Source organism: Pseudopipra pipra, chromosome 24, assembly GCF_036250125.1.
Source record: "Pseudopipra pipra isolate bDixPip1 chromosome 24, bDixPip1.hap1, whole genome shotgun sequence".
NCBI lineage: Eukaryota > Metazoa > Chordata > Aves > Passeriformes > Pipridae > Pseudopipra > Pseudopipra pipra.
The window spans coordinates 1,080,954-1,105,237 of record NC_087572.1 but is presented as its reverse complement, the minus strand read 5'-3'; the positions used below and the strand labels follow the sequence as shown (position 1 = coordinate 1,105,237).

The following is a 24,284-nucleotide window of genomic DNA, read 5'->3' as shown; positions in this document are numbered from 1 at the left end:
TTTAACAGAAATAAATTAGAATAAACGATCAGCTCTTGCCTCCTAAAGACAGGTGGCAGGGTAATATTAAAAGAAATGAATAAAAATTCATTTAATGAGCATTGTTAATTAAACCTGGAAATCAAAGAGGTCTGAGTTGTGGGAATTCAGAGGAAAAATGAAAATGAAGGGAGCTGTAGCTCGGGGCAGGAAGAGTGGAATTAAATTAACTGCAGTGTGGGGTTGTGTTTGTTGATGTCGATCACACTGCACAGCGTGTTACAGCTGCGGGTGAAGGGTTTGTGCTCTGCTTCGCCCAAAACCCGCTGCCAGTGGAACCTCCCGCCCAGCCACGGGCGCCCCGCGGGTGGCACGGTGAGACCGCGGGGACCCGCCACCTCACAGCCCGGCCACGGCGCCCGTGGGCTGCGGGGAGCCGTGACCGCGGGTGTCCGAGCGCCGCGAGTGTGTGTCGGGGCGTGAGAGTGGGCGAGTGTGCCCGTGCGGGTGGGCATCCCCGCGCAGGGCCGTGCGGGGCACCACCGCCCCGCCGTGGGTCCGTGGGGACACGGCTGCGTGGGCGTAATATGGCGGGGGGGATAGATGTCGTTGGGGTCACTCTGCGCCGCTGGCGGGGCCTCCTCGTCCCCCCGGTTCGCCCCGCCGGTGCTCCGTGCCCAGTGCCGCGCGCAGGGACCCGATGCTGCGGGCCCGCCTCGCCCTGCCCGGCCCCGGAGGGAGGGCCCAAAAGCGAGGGAGGGATGGAGAGGAGGAGGGAGGGATGGTGGAGGGCGGGGAGGCAGGAACGCTGCCCGTCGGTGCTCCCCGGTTTCCCCTGGCTCTGTCGCAGCCGGCGCCCGCCCTCGGGTAGGGAGCCAGGCCCGGAGCACCCCCAGACACTTCTCTCTCTCCCCAGTCCGGGCTGCGGCTCTCTCTCCTCGTCGGGGACAGTCTCAGCTGCCGCCGGGGCCTTCGGTGCGCTCCCGGCCGGGGCCCCGCTCCCGGCTCGGGCTAATAAAGTCAAACCGTAGAGCATCGCCACCGCCCCACACTCAGCCCGCACTCCTGGACTCTCCCGACCCTGGGGGCTCGGTCCTGGGGCGGCCCGGGGCTCTCCGGGACAGGGCTCTCAGTCGGCGCGGCCCGGAGGGGGGGGCCCGGGGGTGGCACCGGGGGAAGGGTGTGCGGTACCGCGGGAGCGTTGCGGGGAGCGGGGCCGCCCGACGGCGCGGGGGTAGCACCGGCTGCGCTCCCAGGGGGCGGCGGGCGCCCCTCGCCCCCCGCCCCGGCCGCGTCCCGCCGCCGTCCCGCTGTCGGGAGCTGTCGGGGCCCCGCGGGAGCGGGCGGCGCGTCCCCGTCCCCGCGCTCTGACGCGCGCTCCCGGGGCGGCGGGCGCGCCCCCGCCGCTATAACTGGCGTGCATGGAGTCGGGGCCGGCGCAGAGGAGCGGGCGGGCGATGGGAGACGTCGCTTCGGCGGGATAGAGGGGCGGAGACGGGGGCACCCCCGGGGCCCGGCCCGCCCGGGGCTCGCCGCGGGCCCGCACCGATGCTTGTGCACAGCTACCCGGGCATGGTGAGTGCGGGACGGGCGCGGGCTGGGCGGGACGGGACGGGACGGGACGGGATGGGACGGGGGGTCGGGGGTCCGTGCTCACCTCACCTCACCGCGCTGTCTCCGCCGCCGCAGGACCGCACCGAGGGGCTGCCCGGGGCGCCGGCCGGGGCCCGCCTGCCGCAGCTGCCCTCGCTCAACCAGGCGCCCTACGGTTCGGCGCCGCCGCTCTGCCACACGCCCGCCGCCGACTTCCAGCCGCCCTACTTCCCCCCGCCGTACCCGCAGCCGCCGCTGCCCTACCCGCAGGGCCAGGAGCCCGGCTACCCGCACCTGGCGGACCCGTACGCGGCGCTCAGCCCGCTGCACCAGCACCAGCAGCCGGCCTGGCCCCCCCAGCGCGGCCGGCAGGACGAGCCGGGGCTGCTCTCGCAGACCCACCGAGCCCTGGGGCTCGACCCCCGCCGCGAGTATCCCGCCGTGCCCCGTCTGCTCCACGGGCTGCCCGACGGCAGCCACGGCCTCGCCGACGGCCCGCTGGGCCTCCACGGCCTCGGTCACCACGGCATCGAGGATATCCAGGTACGGGGGGACGGCGGGAGCGCCGGGAGGGTGCCCGGGGGCTGGGGGGGGAACGACCGACCCCGCCGCCTGTGTGCCCGGGGGCTCCCGGTCGGGACAGGTCGAGCCCCGCGGCGTCCGTACCCCCGGGCAAGCAGGGCCGCCGCGCTGGCATCCCCGTTACCGGGGCTCGTTCGTGCCTCGACGATTCCTCCTGGCCAGGGGCAGCGAGAGCACCGGGCCGAGGCCGCACTGTCCCGGTGCCCGCCCGTCCCGGGAGCCGCCGGCTGACGGCTCTTTCCTCGGTGCTTTCAGGCCGTGGACGACGGCGGGATGAACCTTCTCGATCAGTCCGTGATCAAGAAAGGTAAGAGCGCGGCGGCTCCGCGGGACGCGCCACCGGGCCGGGCTCCGCGCCCGTTCCTGCCCTCGGGGGTCCCCCGCGTCGGGTTCCCCCCGTGACCGCCGTCCCGCCAGGCCGCCCCCCGCCCGTCGGGAAGGACTCGCTGCCGTTCCCGGCGAGACTGAAACGAAAGCGGGGGGTCCTGGCGGACCAGCGCGCCCACCCGCCCCCGGCCCGCGGCGCTCCCCGGGGCGGTACCGCGGCCGCCGCTCCTTCGCGGTACCGGGGGCAGAGGGACCCGGACGGGCGGATCCGGTTGTCGCGGAGCCCCGGGGCCCTCCCCGCCGGCGGCCGCGGACGGTTTGCATGGGAAGCCCCGGGGATGCCCTGGCGGGGCTTGGAGCAGCTCCCGGTCCCGCCACCCGCGGCCGCAGCCCCGCGCCCGGCGGCGGGGGAGGCAGCGCGGGCCGCGCACCGCTTCCACAGCCCCGGGCCGCGGGGATCGGGCCCGTTCCCGTTTATCGGGGGCGAGGAGGTGGCGCGGCCGTGGGGGCCGGTGCTGCCCGTCCCTGCAGACGGGAGCGTCCCGCAGCCCCCCAGGCGGTCGCCCCCCGCCTCGGCAAAACCAGGCCTACGGAGACCCCCCCGTCTGCAACTCCAGAAACGGGGCTTCTCTCTGGGACCAGCGGGGGGAACAGCTTCTCCCTCCGGGACCAGCGGGGCAGGGGTCCCGCATGGCCTTCGGGGTCTCCCATCTATGGTTCTCCCCCGCACGCTGAGCGGCCCCTCCGCTTCCCAGCCAACCCGTGGGTAGAACAGCTCAACTCCCTAAAATATTTCTGTATTGAACCCTCCGCCGGGGTGTTGCGGGAACGGGGTCTGGGCCGGGAGCGATCGGTGCGGTGCTCGGGGCGACCCCTCCTATGGAATATTCCAGCGCTGCTCTTGGCTTCTCCCCGCGATTTTTTACAGAAATGTGGGGATGGGAAGGACGCGTTGAATCGCCGCCGCCGGGCCGGGTCCGGTAACGCGGGCCCGGCGGGGGCCGCAGCCCCACAGTCCCGGTACCGAACCCCCGGTGACTGCCCGGCCTCGGGGACCCGGGAAAAATATCCCAATTGTGCGACTCTTCCCCCGCCGCCACCGATCGTTTCACGGGGGGAGCGGCGCTCCCGCTTCGCCGCAGCCCCTTTTCCCTGGAAATGGCTGTTCTAGGAACACGCGTCTGCCAGCGGGGCATTAACGACCCGCATTAATTGAGCTTTAATCAGAACGCAGGAGAGGCGTTTCATCAAACCCCCGGGAGAGAGGAACGCTCGCGACGAGCTGCGGGGTGCGTGGGCCGGGAGCGGCCGCTCCTCCACGGCCTGGGCCGGGCAGCAGCACCCGGGAGCCCTCGGGAAACACCCCGCAGTGCCAATATTTGTCTGGAAGTTCGGTTGGAGTTACAGTGGTTTGTTGAGGTTTTCCCCTCCTTTTTCCAAACGCGCCATTAGTTAGAATTTTTCTTCTCCTGTCGAGGGGATTTGTTGTTGTTTGGAACCAGCTTTGTGCCTAGGGATTCTCCAGTCCTCTGGTCTTGGAAAGAAGGAAAAAAAAAGGAAAAATAAAATTTAAATATCCCTGGATGAAGGCGGGCACGGTGGGAGCAGGTCGCCCGCATCCCCCGTGCCCACGGACAGTTGCTCTTCTCACGCCGGTTCTCGTTTGTTTTTTTTCTTTCTTCCTTTTTTTTTTTTAAAAATATATATATTTCCCCCTTCCTTATTTTTTTTCCCCTTTAAAATTATTTTTATTGTTGTCGTTTTGTTTGGCGGTTTTTAAATTTTTTTTTTTCTATTACTTTTGCTGTGTTTGGAGCGCGAAGCCCCGAGTTCGCTGGAGAAATAGATAAATCCAAATCCAGGCGGGTGTTTGCAGGGGGACGCGGGCGATTACCCCGGGAGGGGCGGGACGGAGGCACCGGGGGTTCCTTGGGGCAGCGGCAGCACCATGGGCTCTGTCCCGGCACCGCTCCGGGGCTCCAGTGCTCGTTCGCCCGTATTTCGGTGGCCGCTCTCCTTCTTCCCTACCCCTGGAAATCCCAAAACCGGCGAGTTCGGCTCACAAGAAAGCTGAGGAATTATAGAAGCTGCAGCCGGGAATGCCCGATCAAACGCCGCTGCTCTCTGCTCAGCCTGGGGAACAAATTCCTTCATATTCGGCTTTATTTAATTTTTTAAAATATATAATGCGTGGTCGTTCTTACTCCTCTGGCTCTTCCAGCTTTGAGCTGTGTCCTGGAGCCCCAACGGGACCGAGCCCGGGGCCCCGCGGGTGAATGACACCCCAGGAAAAAATACAATTAAATTAAAACCATCGGAGGGTCCTGGGCTGTGCAGGAGAGGGCAGGTGGGCAGCGAGACTCGGGGACCTCCTCTCTGCAAGGAGTGAGGGTAAACCCTAAAAAGCGCAGTTTTGTCCTAAATCGCGTCGAGATCTCAAATACCGATTAACCCTGGAATTCCTGACGGCATGGCCGTCGGATAGAAACCTGATAGAAATCTGTGCCTGTGAAAACAGATACATCTCTCCGTAATTAGTTGCCGAGATACTGTTGTCCTGGTTCAACAAAATATTAATCACCTTCCCCAAATCCCCAAATCCCGCTTTAACTCCCGTCCTTGGAGGCGAGTTTAGTCAGGAACAGCCCGGGACGGGAGGGAAGCGGCCGCAGCCCCGCGCTGCCCCCGCAGCCGGTCCCGTCCCGTATCCCGGGGCTCCAGGACCGTCCCCTCACGGAGGGTCCCTGCCGCTGTCCCCCCGCACCGACGGGCCCCGCCGCGGGCGGGGAAGGAGCCGCCCGGAGCCTCGGAGCGTGTTGTGGGAGCATCCCTGGCTGCGTGTCTCTTTTCCCCCCTTTTCTTTCTTAAATAAACTTCCACGGTTCCAGCCGTTAATATAATTCCAGGGATTTTGTGGGGATCTCAGAGACGCGGTGTGCTGACACCCCCCCCCCCGAGCCCGCAGCGCTCCTGGCTGCAGGTAACCCGGACTTTAGGAAGCAGCGTGGGGAGAGAACAAGGGATATTCGCCCCAACACGGGCTCGGGGACTCCCCCCGGGGTCCCCGACCCGCAGTCCCGGCAGTGACTGAGCAGCGCCCAGAGCCGGGTCCCGGCGGCGGGGACAGCCCGGGGAGGCAGATCCCGGCTGGAAACAGGCGCTCAAAGCTCCATTTCCACCCTTGCCCTCGGGACCGGCTCCGTTTCGTTATCCCCGTGGACGTCCCTCGGGGTGAAGGGTGATGTGCGGTGTCCGGGTCGGCTGCGGGGTGAGGTGTGCGAGGGAGGCAGAGCCGGGAATTCGCTTGGAGTGGGAAGAGATGCGACAGAAAAATGGAGGATGAGTTCTGCCCGTGCTGTCGTGACAAATAGGGGCTAGATCTAGCTCGAGAATTAAATGGATAAAATCTTGGACAGGGCAGCAGAGCCTTTATGAATATCTCGTACCTACATTTGTTTGTTCTCCCTCTTTTCCAAAAGTATTTCAGAAACATTCGTGTCCTTTTGTTGTTGTTGTTTTGTTTGTGTGGTTTTATTATTACTGTTAGTATTAATTTATTTTTTCCTCCCAAGAGTTTTTATAAGACCAGGGAGATATTTGACTTGAAAACATTAAAATTAACTCTGAAAAAGTTTAGTCCAGGGCTCTGGCTGCTTTAGGTTACGGCAGCTCAGGCATTTTCTGCTCCATTCACCTGCTTCCCTGGTGTTTAGTCACCCAGGTCAGTACTGAGGTCCAGCTGTGAGACCCCCCCAGACATAAAATTGGAGGCCCAACGAGCCCCGAGCTCCTGGTGCGGGTCCTTCCCTCAGCTGGGCGAGGAGAGCGTGACTTTCTGGTTATGAAATCAAGCGTTAGGCCCCTGCACTCAGCAGCAAAAAATCCTGCAGCTTGGTTGTAAAATAAGGAGGGGTTTTATTGCTTTCACATCCTTTCGGGATCAGCAGAAAGCTTCTCAGAGAGCCTTTTTATTACAAAGAAAAATATAAATCTCTTTCCCTGGCACCCGGAGACACGCTGGGGTGCGGGAGCAGCCAGGGGTCCTGCCAGCGGTGGGTCAGAGAGAACCAGGGCCCTGTGGCAGCGGGAGAGGGGTGAGCCACGGGGGCCTGAGCACCCGCTCGCGGGCACGAGTTTTGGCTGTGGCATTTTACAACCTGGAGTAGAGACAGAGCAGGGTGGAACCAGCGTGGGCTCGCGCTGGCACCTTGGCACGCACGGCACACGTCCCCAGGCTTCATGGTGGGGCAGCGGGACCTGGCCCTGCCCCTGTGCCCTGTGTCTGTGGGTCTGGTCCTGCCCCTGTGCCCTGTGTTTGTGGGTCTGGTCCTGCCCCTGTGCCCTGTGTTTGTGGGTCTGGTCCTGCCCCTGTGCCCTGTGTTTGTAGGTCTGGTCCTGCCCCTGTGTTTGTGGGTCTGGTCCTGCCCCTGTGCCCTGTGTTTGTGGGTCTGGTCCTGCCCCTGTGCCCTGTGTTTGTAGGTCTGGTCCTGCCCCTGTCCCCTGTGTTTGTGGGTCTGGTCCTGCCCCTGTGCCCTGTGTTTGTGGGTCTGGTCCTGCCCCTGTGCCCTGTGTTTGTGGGTCTGGCCGCTGCCACTCTCCCTCATGTTTGTGGAAGTCGTTCCGATTTCCACCCGAGGCTTTCGAGCTGCTCCGAGTGGCAGTGCTAGCTGTTTCTGCTCAGGAATGTGGACCTGTTTGGCTGGATGCTGGACAGACAGATGGAAAGCTGTGCCTCAGAGCCCACAGTCAAGAATATTGCAAGAAGTAGCTGTCACTACTAAGGAATGCGGCAGAGGAGGGAGATTAAGACCGAAATCCTTAGATCCACTCGCCACCGCACGCGAGCTCCAGGTTTTGATGCAAAGTCTCCCCATGGGCTCCGTGTGCTGGTGGGACCAGGGCACTGGTGTGGTGGCAGAGGTGCCATTTCTCCTTTGTTTCGGTGCAGGGAGGAACTGAGCTGTAAGAAATGTAAGAAACCAGATGTGGCAGAGAAAAAAAAAAAATCCTGAAAGAGTGGTAGATTAGATAAACATCATTTCCTGTGATGAGCAAGGTAATAAATGAAGTCATCCTGTAAAACACCTGGGGCTGCAAAGACAGGGCTTGGAAAGGACTGTCCAGGGCTGTGGGTGGAGGCACTTGGCCTCCACTCAGCTGCAGGGTGCTGGGCTCAGCCAGGAGCTCTCCCTGCTCTCTGCAGCTTCATCTGCGGTGGAAGTTTGCCTGAGTGGGAAAAGGGGCTCACCTGGGACAAGCCGGGTCTTGACTGGTAGCTTTGCTGCCTTAGCACTGCTCACAAATGCTTTAAAGTTTTGACAAGCCCTCACACACACCGGGAGATAGAGCAGCGTTCCTCCAAACACGGTCCCACCTCCCGATGCAGGCGCTTCCCCCTCGTGCACACACGGCAGGAACACCTACTAATCAAACAGAGGGACTTGAAAGAAAGTTTTTTACTCTGAACTGCATCCAGATCACCATTCCTCCATTAAAATTATATTTTTAATGTCCTATAATTGCAGCAGGATAAGCCCAGGTGTGTGTTCATGTGAGATAACACACGCGGGTACCGGTGAAGGCGCTGGGCTTTGTCTCAACCTCCCCAGTGCCTCCCAGGCATGTGTTATCTCCAAGTTTCATGTACCTTGTCATGACTTACTGTTTAATTAGATGTTTTTAAATGAATTTTTTTCTTTGTTAGAAATAAAGAGCAGCTCTTAAAGGGTAGGTTCAGAAAAGCCAGCTTGGGTTGCTTTTCGGCGTGTGGCGTGAGTCAAAACAGCAGCACCTCTGCTCCAGGAGTTGGACTCCAGGGGAGACTTCTCCATGGACAGCAGCAAGACAGTACTACAGACATGCTGGGCTGGCTCTGGAGCATCTCCCCCTCCATTTTGAGGAGGTATTTTTTGTGTGTGAGGTATTTTTGCAGCTCAGTGGCAGCTGTCACCACCCTGACTCCCACAGGAGCTGCTTCTTTCACCTGTGGGCTGGCAATGGGGCAGCCTCGGCCAGGGAACACCCTGTGGTGTTTGTCCCTGCAAAGGAGGTGGTGCCAAGATCTTATTTTTGTAGATTGTGCCACACCACAAGCACCTGCCTCTGTGGGGTCCCACAGGCCACCCACCCACTGCAGCACAGACACGGGCAAGACCCACAGGGACCCACCCATGTCCCTCCAGCCCAGGGTCACACCAAACCTGCAGCAGAGCAGAGGCAAACACAGACCATTGCTCTCAGTTTAGTAATATTCCAAGATATATGATCTCAGGAAAAAAAAGTTTACAATCTGTCTTAATTATTCAAAGAGCTTAAATGAGGTTCTCTGAAGTCCTAGACTAGCACCCTAACCACTAAACCATCCCACCCTTTCCTGTGTGATCCAGGGAATTACTCACCCTTACTGTCCTTCCATTTGCTTGTTTATTTTAATTCTTAATGGAGGAACTAATTAGCAAATGTGGATGCGATGCTCAGAACTGCTGCGTGCTCAGCTCTCGTCTCTGTGCCCCGTCCCAAGCCCAGCTCTGCCACGTCCAGGTATCACCTTCTGGTTGGTGAGAGGTGAAGTGCTGTGGATCAGTGGGAAAGGGAAGAGAAGAACGGGAGGTGAGAGGGAATTGCTGGAAATGAGCCCAAGGTACACATTGTCATTAAACATCCCTGAACACAGCGTGTCACGGCTCAGGAGCAGGATCACCACCTGTGAGCAGGTTCACCACCACCACAGCCCCAAAATCCATCACAGTGTCTGCTGTGCGTGCCTGGGATTCCAGCCGGGCTGAGTCTCCCCACCCTCTATCTCAGGCATTTATCTGGCATCAGTCACCCCAGTGCTGAGGCGCCAGGGAACGAGGGATGGGGTCAGGCCCTGTTCCCTGCAGACTGGTCAGGCAGGTCCCAGGGAGCAAGTGGTGTCCCCAGTGAGGTGCCTGTGTAGGGATGGCATGTCCCCAGGGCTCCCTGGGAGCCCAAAGGTGGCCACATGCATGGGAGAAAGCAGGGCCAGCAGCCCAGGGCTGGAGAGGTGTGAGCAGGGGATCTGACTGAGGGTGTTCAGGGTGACTCCAAGTACAAGTTCCCAGCTAGTAAGAGATGGGGCAGCTACTGAAAAACCATCATCAGAGGGTTTGTCCCACCAACACACTGGTTTTAGAAACGCAAGGCATCTGAGCAAGGAAAAGTAAAAGCATTTTCTCTGTGAAAATAGGTGAGCAGTGCTGTCCCCAGAGGGATTCCTGGTCAGGCTGGTGGCTCCGGAGCAGCCGCTGATTCACGTTGCTGTGGTCAGACCCTGACCAAAATCCTGCCAGCTCTGCAGCCTGGCACTGAGCTCTATATGAAGAGAAGAATTTTTTTAAATTATTATTCATGTCTAATCTTTGCTGAAGGGTCTTTTGCCCTTCAATAATCTAAATACATTTAACAAATTGACAGGAACATCACCGTGGCTTCCACGGGATCCGCCGCCACTCACCGAGACACCACAGCTTTGTTCTCCCCTTTTAGCTTATGCAGATCCCAGCCACACATTCAGGTGCATCTATAGGGAATACAGGGGAAAATCTCTCAAGCATGATACTGTAAAGTGGATTAAACTGTTTAAACACATAAAGATCCCATAGACCAGGTGCCAAAATGTTTTTTGCTGCTGAAGGAATAAACCCGGGGTGGTTGATGCTACAGGCAGAACGATGGTGTGTGCAGGGCTGGGAGCACTCACTGCTGCACAGCCAGGGAAACTTCCCTTGGTGTCACAGTGGAGCTGTGTGGGTTTCCAGCTCCTCTGGCTTAAATCCTCGGGCTCTCCAGCCTCCCGTTTCTGTTTCTTGCCTTCCCGAGACCAGCATGGTTTGTGCCGTGAAACGTGAATTCTACACAAGCAGAATTTGAACTGAATTTTAAGTGGTTGTTAAGTAATTGAACTGAAATTTAAATAGTTGTTTTTCTGGTGTAGATACAAGAGGGTGTAGCTGCAGGTCCAGGAAAAAAAAAATTTAGAGTCAGGAGGAGGGAAATAATGTGAAATACCAGACTGACTTCTCCAGTGAAGTCGCTGTGTCAGGGCAGCCTCTAACCAACAGCGTAGAAAACAGGTGCCAACACACTTTGACATTCAAAAGCAGAATCCAAATCCTTTTCATTCATTCCCTTCGAAGGTTCAGACACTTGGGTTTCACTGTTTAAGGGCACATTTTAATCACTGATATTTTGTGCTTTCCAATGGGGTGTTACTGCTCAGGCTGCAACATCAGGGGCTCCCCAGACAGCAGAACCCACTCCACAAAGTGAAGTAAGGAAGGGAAATGTGTGGGAACCCACCACGAATTAATTGTGAGCAGCTTCCAAAAAACTGACCAACTCTTTTGAACAGCAGCACATTTGAGGCCGAGTCATTCCTAAATGATAGAGCAGGGAAATGCATTAGCTGAAATTATTAATTGCAAAGCTCTTACTAATCCTTTCCCCAGCCCTGCAGAAGCACAGGGGCCTGAGTAAATTTTAATATTGTATCAGGTGGCCATTCCTATCAAGACACAATGCACTGTGCAGGGACCATCCTTAACCAAGACATGGTACCCAGTGATTCAGGGGAGGCTGAACCTTCCCAAAAGCTCCCAAAGCTCCCCAGGAGACACCTGCAGTGACACACGGCCAGGGCTGGGTCAAACAGAGGCACAGAAAGAAAAATACAATTAATGTCACATGGCACCTTCACATTTCTCTCCCAACCTGATGAATTGATTTGCATGGGAAACAAAATGTTAAATATGGGAGCTTTGCATAGGCATGGGACCTCTCCTGATCAGCTTTCTCATGGGAATAGTTTGAGGCTGTATCCCTGTTCTCCTGAGAGGGTCCCAGATCCATTTCCCTATCAGGACTCAGCAATTTGGAAAGCACAGAGATAAACCCAAGATTCTTTCCATCCTTCCATTTGAAAAGGCCGATGACGGTGGTTCCTAGAGAGGCTCTTTGACGCGGGGACTTGGTTCAGGTTGTGCATTCAAGATAAAGAAAATACCTGTATAATCCCCTCTGGGAAGAGAGGATAATTACAGAGTGCGGGTTTGAAATACAGCTGATGGCTCTGACCTCCTTCCCTGGACCATCAATAAATACCTCTCTGCTGAAACACCAGGAAATTGGAGCAGCTGAACTCTGCAGCACCTCCTCCTCGAAAAAGGGCTTTTAGAGGGATGGCGGGAGCAGCTGCCCCTGGCTCACACCCACATCCCGATATTTTTTATGTATGTACCCCCATCTTATAATTTACATCAGAGACATTCAAAAGAAGGTTAGGTGAGCTCACTGACAGCTCTTCCTGGAAGACAACAGCGATCCCTCACCTCTGCAGCACTTCCATCAGGGGCTGCACTCAAACATCCCTCAGCCAGAGCTTCCCCCGCTGCCCGCCCAGCGCGGGGCAGAGCGGCAGGACCCCCGCGCAGGGGGCAAACAGCTTGGGGCTGTTCTCACCGCAGCTGCAGAGTCGTGGAAGCAAAACCTCGGCACCTGCAGCAGGTTTGGAGGGTGCCGGTGTCCCCTGGCAGCGCAGAACGGCTCCGGTGTCTGTCCCGCAGCGATGCCCGGGGCAGCCGAGCTGACCCGGGCACGGCCCCGGAGAGGGGCGGGGGGGTTGAGAGGCTTTGGGGGGCCTGGAGACAGCGCTGCGGTGCCTGAAGATGAGCGATTGCTTTATCCCAGGTTGTCTCCTGGGGCTATTCACTGATACCTCTTTAAAATGCAATCTCAGCTGTAGCACACCCTAATTTTTAAAGGGACGTCTCAACAAAAGCTCCAATATTCCAGGGATTCCGCCTTCCTGAGGAGGAGAATTTACCTGTAATGCATCTGAGGAGAGAAGAAAACTGACTTGTAAGACGGGCAGCGATTTGCATGTTCCCTCTGGACTTGTTTTTCCCCTCGCAGCACCCCGAGCTCCAGCTGGAAATGGAACAGAACAAATAACACCACGATAAGCAACTCAATTCCCAAGTACCACAGATTTTCCTGCTTACGAATCATTTTGCAAGCAGGCAGCACATTTCTCCTGTGGAAATGAGTCAGTACTTTTTTTTTTTTTTTTTTTTTTTTTGGTAGGCAAAGTTTCTTTTCCCTTAAACCCAGAGGTCGGTGTTGTGCTGCCAAACCCCGAGCACTGGCACCGGCGCCTGCAGCTCCCGGCAGCACCTGCACGCAGAGCCCGAGCTGCAAACGCACCTTTTTCACTGAATATTTACATATCTAAGTGGCCATTTCCAGGAATCACAGGGGTAATTTCAGCCACAAACTTTTGTGGACACAGATGAGGAAGTGGCGGGAGAGCAGGAGCTTGGGCATGGAGCATCCTCAACCCAGAGCCTGCGAAGGAGGAGGCCCAGGGATGTGGATTGGTCTGTGCTGGAACTCCTCAGGGAAAAGCACGAAGTTCTCCAAGCCTTTCTAGGTAAAAGTCTTTGAAGAATGGGTTTGTTTTGCTCCTTCTGTGTGACCTGGAACTTAAAAGCCAAGGGACCCACCTCTGCAAGCCGGAACAGAAGTGGCAGAAACTTTGTGGTTTCTTTTGGAACACTTTGAAGGCACAAGGCTCCTTGCTCCATCCACAGGATTCACAGCCGAGGGATCCATTCAGAAGTGGTTTTAATCTTTCTCCTGGCTGTCTCCTGAAAAACCCTCACAGAGACACGGCTGTGACATTCCATCCCACCCACAGCATCGCCAGAGGTGCCAGGACCTCGTGTTGTTCATGGGAATTGCCTTTCCACGCTTGTCTGCTGCTCCAAGGAGCACATCACATCCTGTGCTCAGGCCATGGACCAGCTCCTCCTGGCTACATTTGCCACCCAGGGAATTCTCACCTGAAGAAAGCTCTCACCAGAGATCACTTGGCAAGTTTTAATTGGGTATCACAGCATCCCTCCCAGGTAGACATTATATTATATTATATTATTATCTCCAATTTGTTGCTGGAGACAGTCAAGCCCAAATTGGGGTGGTGACCTGCCCTGTGTTGTAACACAATTCCATGCTGGCTGTGCCAGACACAGGGAGACAATCCCAGGCAAGCAGTGTCCTCCAGCTCAGGGAAGTCAAGGGATGAAGCTTTTGGTGTTCTTGGGCACCAAGAACTGTTTGGAATCACCCTCTCTCTCTGTATCAGGGGCTTTTGTGCCACAGCAGATGGAGTTGTATGAGCTTCATCATCTGCCAGTTACACCCAGGGTACATTTAAAAGACAAACCAGAGCTGACTCAGCACAAAAAAGGCACCTCTGGTGGGAGATCACAAGTCCTGTGGTTCACAGGGAAGACGAAGCCACGTGTACCTGCTGTGAGCACTGAGGCAGGTGGTTGATGTGGGAGTTCGTGTCTCTCTCCACTGCTGCTCAACACACACCTGAAACAGGGTGCATTGCAAGGGGCACCTTGGGGTGTTAGAGGCAGCAGAGAGATGCTGAGCCTGATGGACACGATTCCTGGGACGTTGTACAGAAGAAGTGAGAATTGTTTCCCTTCCCACACTCAGCAAGGGGCTGTACACCTGCTATTGCCACACTGCCCTTCCCAGCAGCCAGCTCCAAAACCCCAGAGCACCACGGGCCAGGACAATGTGGTGACAAACAGCTCTACCCCACAGCACCGACAGAAAACCCAGAGCCATAAAAACAGAGGCTGTGCTTGGTCAGTCTGCAGCACAGACCCTCCCAGCACTTGGGCAGTAGCTAAAGCCTGGATTGCTTAGAGAGGCATCCCCACAGGCTGGAATTGCACACACACACAGATCATGCCCATGTACCTGATCTTTGGTAAATCATTTAACTTGCTCTGTGCCTCAGCTTTCCCCAGCTGCACTAAGGAGCCGGCTCGAGCCAGGAGTGATTTTATGGCTTTGGTGGCTGGTGCTGTACCAGCACCAGGCTGAGGATTAGTAATGCATGAAGCTCTTTGAGGTCTGCCAGAATAACCTTTTTCCAAAATCAGTTTTCCGTTTCCAATCCAACCCCCCTGAGCTGTGGCTGCCCCACAGTGCTCACCTGCATCCAGGAGCCTGGCAGGTCAAAGTGCTTCACAGGGGCTTTAGTTGGTGAAATCTGCAGCCAAGCTCACCTGGATTTGCTGAATTAGATGTAGCAGGATTAACCTGAATAAACAACCATCCAAAGGGAAAAAAACACTTGGCAGCTAAAGAAGAGAGCAAAAAAATTTAGGGGGGCAGAGTGAAGCAACCAAGCCTCAATAAATAATAAGTGCAGATGGCAAAGATGGCTGTGAGAGAGAAAGACCTTCCACTTCCCAGAGGCTTTCTGAGCAGTTGCTGGTGGGCTAACATCTCCTTCCCCTTTCTTTGGCTGAATTAGCCCAAACCCCGTTTGTACCCTGCCCTTTATACCTTCCTGGGGTGTGGTGGGGTGACCCAGGTGTGCCCCATCCCTCTCATCAGGCAGGGCCAGAGGGGCACTGGTTTGGGCACCAGGATCCCACCCTTCCCTTGTCAACCTGTGTAAAGTGTGAACGAGCATCTCTGAGATATGTTTCTGCTGAAAACCCATGGTCAGGGTTCAGGGGGATGAGCAGGGTGAGAGCCGGTGGAAAAGGTCCTCCCCCATGCCAAAAATGGGTGTCTCTTATGGCTGATCACAGAGAACCTCAGAGAAGGTGACCAGTGCAGTGACACGATGTGACATTTCTATTCCCAGCTGCAAAGCACCCCGTGGGGTTTGGGTCCGTGCCCGGCTGCCCCCCTGCCCCGCGGGGGCCCCACTCGTGCTTGGGGCCGTTCAGTGCCTCAAACCCCGTCACCAAATCCCCGTCTGGCTCCCGTGGGTCGTTCCTCTGCGCCGTGGCCGGGGTGACCCCTCGGCAGGAGGCTGTGGGAGCAGCCCCGGCGGGGTCAGGAGCCTGCAGCCCCCCGGCCCGGCCGGGAAGGGCGCAGGGGGTCGGCGCCGGGGGCGTGGGGCTGTCGGCCGCGCGCTGAGCCCCCCGCCCGCTCTCATGCTTCCTTCTTGTCTGCAGGCTGGCTCAGGTGCTCCGATCACCTGCTGCTTGCGGGAACGGGAAAGCAGCAACTGAAGATCGAGGGGGACTTTTGGTTTACTCAGATGACAAGAGACAATTTTGGTTCCCCAAAAGCCAAGGAAACAAAGCTGTCAGGCTTTAATGGTAGCTTGTCTCCCTCCTGCAGCATGTTTATGGGCAAACAAGCTGCAGATCAGACCAGGCAAACAGCAGCAGGTGAGGCCAAATAACAATAATTCATAACTAATGGCGAATGTGGCTTTGTTTATTCTTGTTGTGTTGAGGCAATGCTAATGGATGAAGCTGTTACAGGACTCCGGGGACCGGCTCAGTTCCCAGCACTGCCGCCTGCTCTGCCCCTCTCTCACCCCTCGTGTGCTCCCTGTGACACAGGTGCCCTGTCCCACACTGCACGAGCCCAGAGTGACGGGGCTGTGGCCTCGGCTGAGGCCTGGAGGCAGAAGAGCAGTGCCAATATCCATGCTCACTGCCAGTGCCTGGCCCCGTTTGCTCGTGGCCTGGAGCGGGGCCGACCCCACTGCACTGGGGCCGGGGCACAGCTTTCCAGGGGATTTGTTTCTCGCAGTAGCACCATCCCTAAAAGCTCCAGTCCATGTTTGCCAAGCGTTGTGGTGTCTCCATGCTGCACATCAGCATCACCCGTGCCTCCCCACCATGTGGGGCGACCAGCAAACGCACCGGAGACGCACCCAACCCCTCCCCAGCCCTGTTTTCCGTGGGCTCCAGTGTTAACTCTCACTGGTGCCAGATGGGTTTGCCCCCTCCCCAGACGCCGTGTCCCTCGGGTGTGTGGTGAGGCACAATCCCTCTCCCTGCATGGCTCTGCCATCCCTCGGTGTGTGCAGGTCCCTGGCCACGCATGCGGCTCGAACACAGCCCCTGCATGATCACGGGCATGCACAGAGACACACACACAACACACCTGGCAGAGGGGGTCACTTATGCAGAGCCCTTCATATGACACTACAGGCAACACCTTCCCCCCTAGGGGGGCTGGCTTGGGGGGTGGCCCTTGCTGCAGCAGAACCCCCACGCTGGGACCGGGACCTGCAGGGCTTTGGGTATTTGCAAACCACGCTGTGACTTTTGATTCTGTAGGATCCCCTGGAGACTGACCTAACCTGTTCCGGGACTGTGGAAGAAAGCTTTGAAGTTGCTGCTTCCTGGAAATAGTTTTGGTTTCCTATGTCTCATGGGGATGTTCCTGTACTTGTTCTTCTCTGAACATCCCTGAACCAGCCTCAGTCATGGCAAACACCCACTGCAGCTGCTGGTTCCAGCAGGGTACTGGTGCATCCCGCCCTTCACTCCCTGACTTTGTCTAAGTTTCATGTTGGGAGGAAACTCCACGTCCTTCAGTTCATTTCCATTCATCCTTTAGTCTTAAAACATGAGCCATTTTTATGTAAAGTGCTGATTTTTGTTGCCACGCTAAAAGTCATTGAGCTGGATTTACAATGTGCTGATTGTAAGCACCCCCTCAGAGGTCCAGTCCCTGTACCCTCCTCTATTAATTCTGGGTTTTCTGTTTCGTTTTGGCCATGTGTGTTTCCTCTATAAACCCTGCACCTCACCCTGGCATTCGCTGCTGTGTTACTTGCAGGAACCATCTGACTGTGGAACAGTCATTCCCGAGGAACCACAAAGAATGCCAGGGACAAAATGATCTTTGGATTCCTTCAAAACCTGTATTGTTCCCCAAGTTAAATTGGTTATTAGTTTCAGAACATGAAAGCCAAAGAGATTTGGCACAAGTCTCAGCCACAGTTTTAACCTGTAAAGGTTTATTGCGTCTAAGAACGTTTCTTATGGAATGACAAATGGGAAAACTGAGCCCCTTCCTCCCTGTGCGACGCCACGGGCCTGATGCAATGCTGCAGTCACCAGTGCCTAACCTTGTGTTAATTGACTTTTGCCCATTAAGTAAAGGGAAGTCTGTGCTGGATAAATTGGGTTTGATCTTCTCAAGCTTCCTTTAAGGGAGGGATGATGAAAGTTCAGGGCTGTGGCTGGTTGTGGGGCTAATCCCAAAGCTGAAGGCAAAGAGACTCTCTCCCCTGGTTTCCATGGGTGCACACTGGAAGCACAGCTCTCAGCCAGCCCAGCAGCTCCCGGGTTTGGGGCAGGGAATGGAGGTGGTGGCTCAGGGGGTTGATCCTGCCCGGTGGGACGCAGCGTGTGCCGGGCAGAGCTGGGATGCAGCTGAAATCCTGGGAGGGGATCGGCACCCCAGACAGGGGGACCAGCCACACTTTGCCCTGCCAGCCACCTCCACGGAGCACCCAGAGGGGGCAGGGAGGGGAGCTGCTCACAGGTCCAGCCAGTGACACTGTGGACAGTCCTCAGCCTTCCAGGAGACCAGTCCAAAACCCTGGCTTTAATTACAGCCGAGCTGGGAGGTGTGGGAACGCAGGCAAGAGCAGCATCCAGGCTTCTTCCTTTCTGCGACCTTTACTTAGTTTAGTTTCATCACCCCACATCTCTTCTTTCATTGAGGAAAACAGGGAACTAACTGAGACATCCCAGCAGCTGTTCTGCTGTTTGTGGATGGCAGGACGTGGTGTGGGAGGCTGCAGAGCTGCCCAGAGTCACCGCTCAGCGTCCCTGGCTCCGGGCTCTCTCAGCCACAGTCTCCTCTTTTCTCTCCCTTCCTTGTCTCCCAGTGCCCATCCCCTCGAAGGCCAACGGCACCACCATCTCCAGCCTGTCAATGAACAAGGATGGCCTGGTTGGAGGGGTGACGAATCCCAACGAGGTGTTCTGCTCCGTGCCCGGCCGCCTGTCCCTCCTCAGCTCCACCTCCAAGTACAAGGTGACGGTCGGGGAGGTGCAGAGGAGGCTCTCGCCCCCCGAGTGTCTCAACGCCTCTCTCCTCGGCGGGGTCCTCCGCAGGTGAGCTGCTCCAAGAGCCCTGGGGTCTGTGTTCAGCTCTTACCTCTCAGATAAACAGAGAGGAGAAATTCTGGTGTGCGGTACGTTGGGGAGTAGGATTTCTGTTTCTTCTTCTTCTTTCTTTTCAAACCTCAAAGCTTAAACTGGGGCCATGGTTATTTTAACATGAATTACATTGAATTTCCCCCCCCCCTTTGTTTTCTCTTTTCAGAGCCAAATCAAAAAATGGGGGTCGGTGTTTAAGGGAAAGGTTAGAGAAAATTGGGTTAAATCTACCTGCAGGAAGGCGCAAAGCTGCCAACGTCACCCTGCTGACATCCCTCGTGGAAGGTAAGAGCTGCTCCCACAGAGGGTGGGAGTGCCAAAACTTCCACTCCCTTCATTTCCAGCTTTCCACAAACCAGAATGCTTAAAGTATGGGGCAGTCACCACCAGCTGAGCCTGGGAATGTCCCCTGTGTGAGCCTCTATGCTGATCCAAGCACACGTCCTTTAAAATGAACAGACCCTTGGGAAGGCAGAGGGCTGAACACAAATTAAACCAGGACAGCAAATGTCCAAGACAATGTCCAAGCACAGTGGCCCTGCCCATGGCAGGGGGTTGGAACTGGGTGGTGTTTAAGGTCTATTCCAACCCAAACCATTCTATGGTTCTGTGTCTGTTTTCCAAAACTCGGCCATTTCTGTCGGACCAGCCACAGCCCGTGGGAAAGGCACCCCCATGGATGCTGAGTGGGTCTGGCTGGAGCTCAGGGTACCCCTCTTTTCTGTGAGCTGGTGCTAAAAGTTGGGTCACAGAGACTGAGAACAAAAAAGCTTGAGCAAAGCTGCCAAGATTCCACAGCTGCTCTGCAGCCCCGTGCCCCCACTGCGGACACAACGCTGACCCCTCCGTCAGGGCTCCATCCCCACCCCGGCTCTGTGCCTCTTCTCCTCATCTCCCGTAAGGAGGAAATGCCCCTCATCCAAGTGCTTCCCTCCTCCCTGGCACAGCAGGGGGTGAGTGAGACACCAAGGAGATGCCGAACAGCTCCGAGGTCTCTCGGGTGGAGCTCAGGTGTGCAGCACCTGCCCTCGGAGCGCGGCGTTAAGGGCCGAGCTACGGAAAATGTGCATCCGTCCCCGCCTGGATGTGTGAGGTGCCCCTGCCCAAAGCCACTCGGTTGTTTCCTCCCCTCCTACTTCTTTGCGCCGTGGAAATGATGATGTCTCCGCTGCGCCCTGGGAGGAAAGGACACGGGACACAAACAAATGGAATGACAGCTCCGCCTCCCTCCGAGCTCCGGAATCCATTGTGTCCGTGCCCGGCGCGGGGCAGGCAGCTGCCTGCGGATCCTGAATAGAAAATCATCCCCATTGTCGCCGGCAAATTAAATGACCCGCTTCATTAGGCCGAGGTTGTTACCGAGGGCAGTTGGTTTGTGCTGAATGAAAGGCTGATTTCCATGAAAAGAAAAGAAAGAAGGAAAGAAAGGAGGGAAGGAAAAATGTACAGTTTGAGTTCAGGTGGCTGCTGATGTTTTGGTTTCTGCTTGCCAGCTCACAGTAAATAGGAGTGGTGCCATGTGTGCTTGGTGGATGTAATTTCCTCCTGAATATGTGATGGTACCGGGGATGTTCCACCCAGAGGAAGGTGCTGCTGCTTTCCCTGACCCCTCACACAGAACTGGCTTGTGCCCCTCTGTCCCAGGCACCCTCTTTCCTGGACATTTGCTGTCTTGGCTTAATTTGTTTTCTCCCCTCTGCCTTCCCAATGTCTGACCATTTAAAAGAGCCCCTGAGTTTCTCTTTGAACGCTGATGATACATTTTTTCTTACACTGACCCACTCACACAGATGGAGAGGATGCTCCTGGGGAACCCAGGAAGCATCAGGCAGAAACAGCTCCCTTTGGAGTCCTCACTGAGTACACAGAGCACTCACCTTCTCTTGAGCAACTCCTCCATGAGAGCAGCTCCAGCCTGGACCCAGGGGAGCAGCAGGGCTGTATTTGCACTCCAGAAACACCCCTAAGTTCTCAAAAGAGCCTCAGGCAGGCTCCTGTGGCTGCTTTGCCCACCATGGCCCCCAAGTGTTCTCCTGCAGCCTCTCCTCCCCAGGCTCTGGCTCAGTGTGGCTTTAACATCTCTTCCCAAAGCCAGGTTGCCCTGTTCCCCCTGACACCTCCCTAATCCAGCCTCCAAATTGCCTTTAAGACATTCAGATATGCAGCCACTCACACTCATGGAGGAAATAAATCCTGGCTCCAGCCTTGTCTCTGACCACGGGCTCACTCAGCTGTCTTTTATCATCCCAGTAACACTTTTCCAGCAGTTGTTCCTTTCTGACTGTCTTTTGACACACAAACAACTGCAGTTCTGATTCTGTAGGTTTACCTTATTTGCTCCTTCTTTGGAGGAGGAGCTGAAGTGGAGAGTGCTGTCCTTATGTGGGAAGCACGGGCAGTTCCCCCTAACCGAGCTCCAGGATCCAGTCAGGCCGGGCTGGGATCTGGGTTAATGCTGTTAGGATGGCTGGCCTAATACGTGTGAGCAGCAGGGGGCCAAGTCAAATTAGCTCTGCCTGCCTGACCTGGATTTTGGGTGTTGGGCATGATCAATGGCCATCAGCTCTGATTATTTCCACGGGGACGACTGGAGATGGATCAATCCCATCAATGGGTGGGCATTTCCACGGGGTGATGGATACGCTGCCTGCACGTCCAGCCCGAGGGCCCCGGCTCACTGTGGGAGGATGTAACCCCCTTCCTCCTGCCCCTTCCTCACAGCCCTGCTTTGTCCTGTGGTCACAGGGCTGAGGTCGCTCTTTCACCCTCCAGCCCCCATTTCTGCTCGGTTTGGAACAGCCAAGCAGGAAATCTGGGAAGAAGTAGGGAGAGAAAGGTGCAGCAGGGGATGGCCCCAAGTGAGAAACGCCTCTGCTGCTCTTCCTTTCGGAGCAGGTGCCCAGAGTCACACCTCACCCTGCTCCAAAGCCAGCACCTTCCTGATGCTCTTTTAAAAGGCAGTAAAGGAAGGAGCCAGCTGCTGTTTAGAGCAGGTAATGGCTCATTTGGCCCACATGGACTAATTGCTTCACAGAGGAGAATGAGAAACTCACAGTGGTTTCTACACCAAGAGCTGAGGTGGGGAGAGCTCTTGGGCAGTCACTGCAAAGGGAAGCAGCCCAGTCCCACCAGAAATGAGCCCCCCCAGTGAGATGGCTGAAGCTGCTGCAGGAGTTCTCCCCTCGCCCAGGGCGTGGGCTCAGTGCTGATGTCCCTCTGTCCTGCCCACAGGTGAGGCCATTCACCTGGCTCGGGACTTCGGGTACGTCTGCGAGACCGAGTTCCCGGCCAAGGCGGCGGCAGAGTACCTGTGCCGGCAGCACTCCGACCCCGCCGAGCTGCACACCAGGAAAAACATGCTGCTGGCCACCAAGTGAGTGCAGCTGGCAGCGAGCCACCCGCGTGTTCCGTGCCCACAGCCCGGGAGGGCAGCGTTGGCCCCCAGAGCTTCCTCTTCTGTGGGGAGGAGAGGGGCTCACACGCTGCAGGAGGATGAGCAGCAAGGTGCTGCAGGGGCTGAAGGGCTGGTTCCTCCATGGGAGAGGGTAGCACGACCACGGGGGAGCATTTTGGCACTGCCTCACGTGCCCCTTCAAAGCAGGAGCAGTGGCAGTGGCTCCAACTCTGCACCCGGGAGCTTTCCACAGGCTGGAGCTGAAAAATCCTGGTGGGGAGGAGATGGCTGTTGGTGCAGGGAGGATGAAAAGAACCCCCAGACACACCCAGAGAAGTTGTGGCTGCTCCATCCCTGGAAATGTTTAATGCCAGGTTGGATGGAGCTCTGAGCAACCTGGTGTAGTGGAAGGTGCCCACGTCAGAGGGGTTAGAACTGGATGATCTTCAAGGTCCCTTCCAACCCAGACTATCCTGGGATCCTATGATTCTGTGTCCTGCAGCTCTCCATGAGCCATCTGATGACCAAACCCTCTCTCTTTCAGACAAATTTGCAAGGAGTTTGCAGACCTGATAGCCCAGGACCGGTCGCCGCTGGGGAACAGCCGCCCCTCGCTGATCCTGGAGCCCGGTGTCCAGAGCTGTTTGACTCATTTCAGCCTCATAACCCACGGCTTTGGGGGCCCGGCCATCTGCGCCGCCCTCACCGCCTTCCAGAACTACCTGGTGGAGTCCCTCAAGGGGCTGGATAAAATATTCCTGAACAGCACGGGGAACGGGCACAGCGGGGACTCCAAAGCGTCAGACAAGGAGGTGAAGCATCGGAAATAACGCGCTGCCTCCCCCCGCTGGGAGCTCCCCCCGGGCACCGGGACGGGGCGGGCACAGACCAGACCCCAGTGCACTGTTTTCTGAACTGCTGCGTTTGAACGTGGGAGGAAACTCGTGAAGCAAAGAGAGAAAAGGCAAAAAAAAAAAAAAAAAAGAAAAAAAAAGAGGATTTAAAGAATTTAAGAAGAAAACAGCTCTAATGGACGTAGTGAGATTGAGGGAAGTCAGGCTGATGGCTTTGGGGTTTTGCCTTTTTTTTTTTTTTTTTTTTAAATCGTGGATGCAGGAAGCCAAGTCATGTGCAATTTGAGTTTGTTTTGTTTTTAAAAAAAACCCGTAGTGAAATCCTGAAGTGCTCCGGGAATTTGCTTCAGCTGAAAAACTGAGAGGAAAGAGGAGAAGCCTCGTCAGTGCAAGACCCAGAGCAGGAGCAGCCAAGGGCAGGGGGATGGAGCACTGGCTGCACCTGGATTTATCCACTGGTTTGGAGGCAAACACACAGGAAACCTTCCCCCTTCCCCATCTACAGCCCATCCCTAACGCCAGGCCAAGGAAAATTGCCAGAAGAACTGCTTTGGATTTAAAGCAGGTTCAGACTCCGTTTACAGCTTCAAACTGAGACTCACTGTGGATTTTCCCATGGGCTGAGGAGCCCCAAGCCTTGGCACGAGGGAGGAACAACCCCCCAGCCACCAGGTCCCAAGGAGAGCCCTCCCGACCGCTGCCCTCGAGGCTGGGGACAAGGCAGGTGAAGTTAAACCCAGGACTAATTAAACCTCCACAACCTGCAGATAGCAGCACACAAGTTTCTAAAACAAACAATAATAGTTAATAAAGCACAAGGAGCAGAACTTGAACCAGGCCAAACTGAACTGTTCTAAATCTGTATATATTTATTTATGTGTAATTAAAATCTGAAAGTTTTAAAATGTCCAGTGCAAGTTATTTATATCGAACTGAGTTGGGGTTTTTTTTGTTTTGCCTTTTTTGTTTGTTTGCTTGTTTTGGGTTGCTTTTTTTGTTTTGGTTTGTTTGGTTTTTTTTTTTGAAAGATGAAAATCTTTGGATTTTCTGCCATTAGAAATGGGAATGAAGTTTTGGATCCACCAAACTGTAGCATGGACAGGCTAGGCTGTGATGATGATAACTCTAGAAGTTCTGCAGGATTTTGTACTTGCTGTTGTTTCTCTTAATGCTGCAATAGATGTACGACACCCACACCACAATGTCATTCTCATTCTCTTAATAAACCTCTTTTTATTTGAAGAAAGCACCTCCATCGTCTTTGTGAGAAGGATCCTCGGCCTCTGTGGTTGCACCTTGAAACAGATTATGTGGATTAATTATATAGGAATTATATAGATTTAAGAAAGAATCCTCCAGTTTCGTGGCTGGGGTTTGCCTGACACCCCAGAGGGAGCTCAGGGAGTGACAGGAGCTGGAGTTCATGTCCCAGAGTCCCCAGCCCTGGTGCTGGGCCAGCCGGCGCCGCTGGAGATGAGCAGTGAGATGATGTGTCTGCTGATGGTTCAGAACAACTCAGGGTAGTCAAATCTAAACCTGTCTGTGAAGACCTGCAGAAGGACCTCATGGTATCAGTGA

The 24,284-nt window shown here is 56.0% G+C and overlaps 1 protein-coding gene across 2 annotated transcripts; it reads left to right on the top strand.

Annotated features, from left to right (window-relative positions):
- Positions 1–1,385: 1,385 nt before the first annotated feature.
- Positions 1,386–23,952, top strand: TFAP2E (transcription factor AP-2 epsilon). 2 transcript variants are annotated; one of them, XM_064634889.1, is made up of 8 exons: positions 1,386–1,554; positions 1,669–2,115; positions 2,410–2,461; positions 15,498–15,716; positions 18,185–18,413; positions 18,625–18,743; positions 21,690–21,831; positions 22,397–23,952. In XM_064634889.1, the coding sequence occupies exons 1-8, from the start codon at positions 1,528–1,530 to the stop codon at positions 22,680–22,682; spliced, it is 1,521 nt and encodes a 506-aa protein (XP_064490959.1). In that variant the 5' UTR covers positions 1,386–1,527; the 3' UTR covers positions 22,683–23,952. The 2 variants fall into 2 exon arrangements, with proteins under 2 accessions (XP_064490959.1, XP_064490960.1); XM_064634890.1 differs by lacking the exon at positions 15,498–15,716 and having other exon boundaries at positions 1,387–1,554.
- Positions 23,953–24,284: the final 332 nt, after the last annotated feature.

What these genes read in the sequence shown, in the direction of transcription:
- TFAP2E (XM_064634889.1), top strand. Translation starts at nt 1,528, where the DNA reads ATGCTTGTGCACAGCTACCCGGGCATG. An exon ending in ACGGCATCGAGGATATCCAG is followed by an intron (nt 2,116 to 2,409) that starts GTACGGGGGGAC and finishes CGGTGCTTTCAG; the next exon opens with GCCGTGGACGACGGCGGGAT. An exon ending in TCAGTCCGTGATCAAGAAAG is followed by an intron (nt 2,462 to 15,497) that starts GTAAGAGCGCGG and finishes TCTTGTCTGCAG; the next exon opens with GCTGGCTCAGGTGCTCCGAT.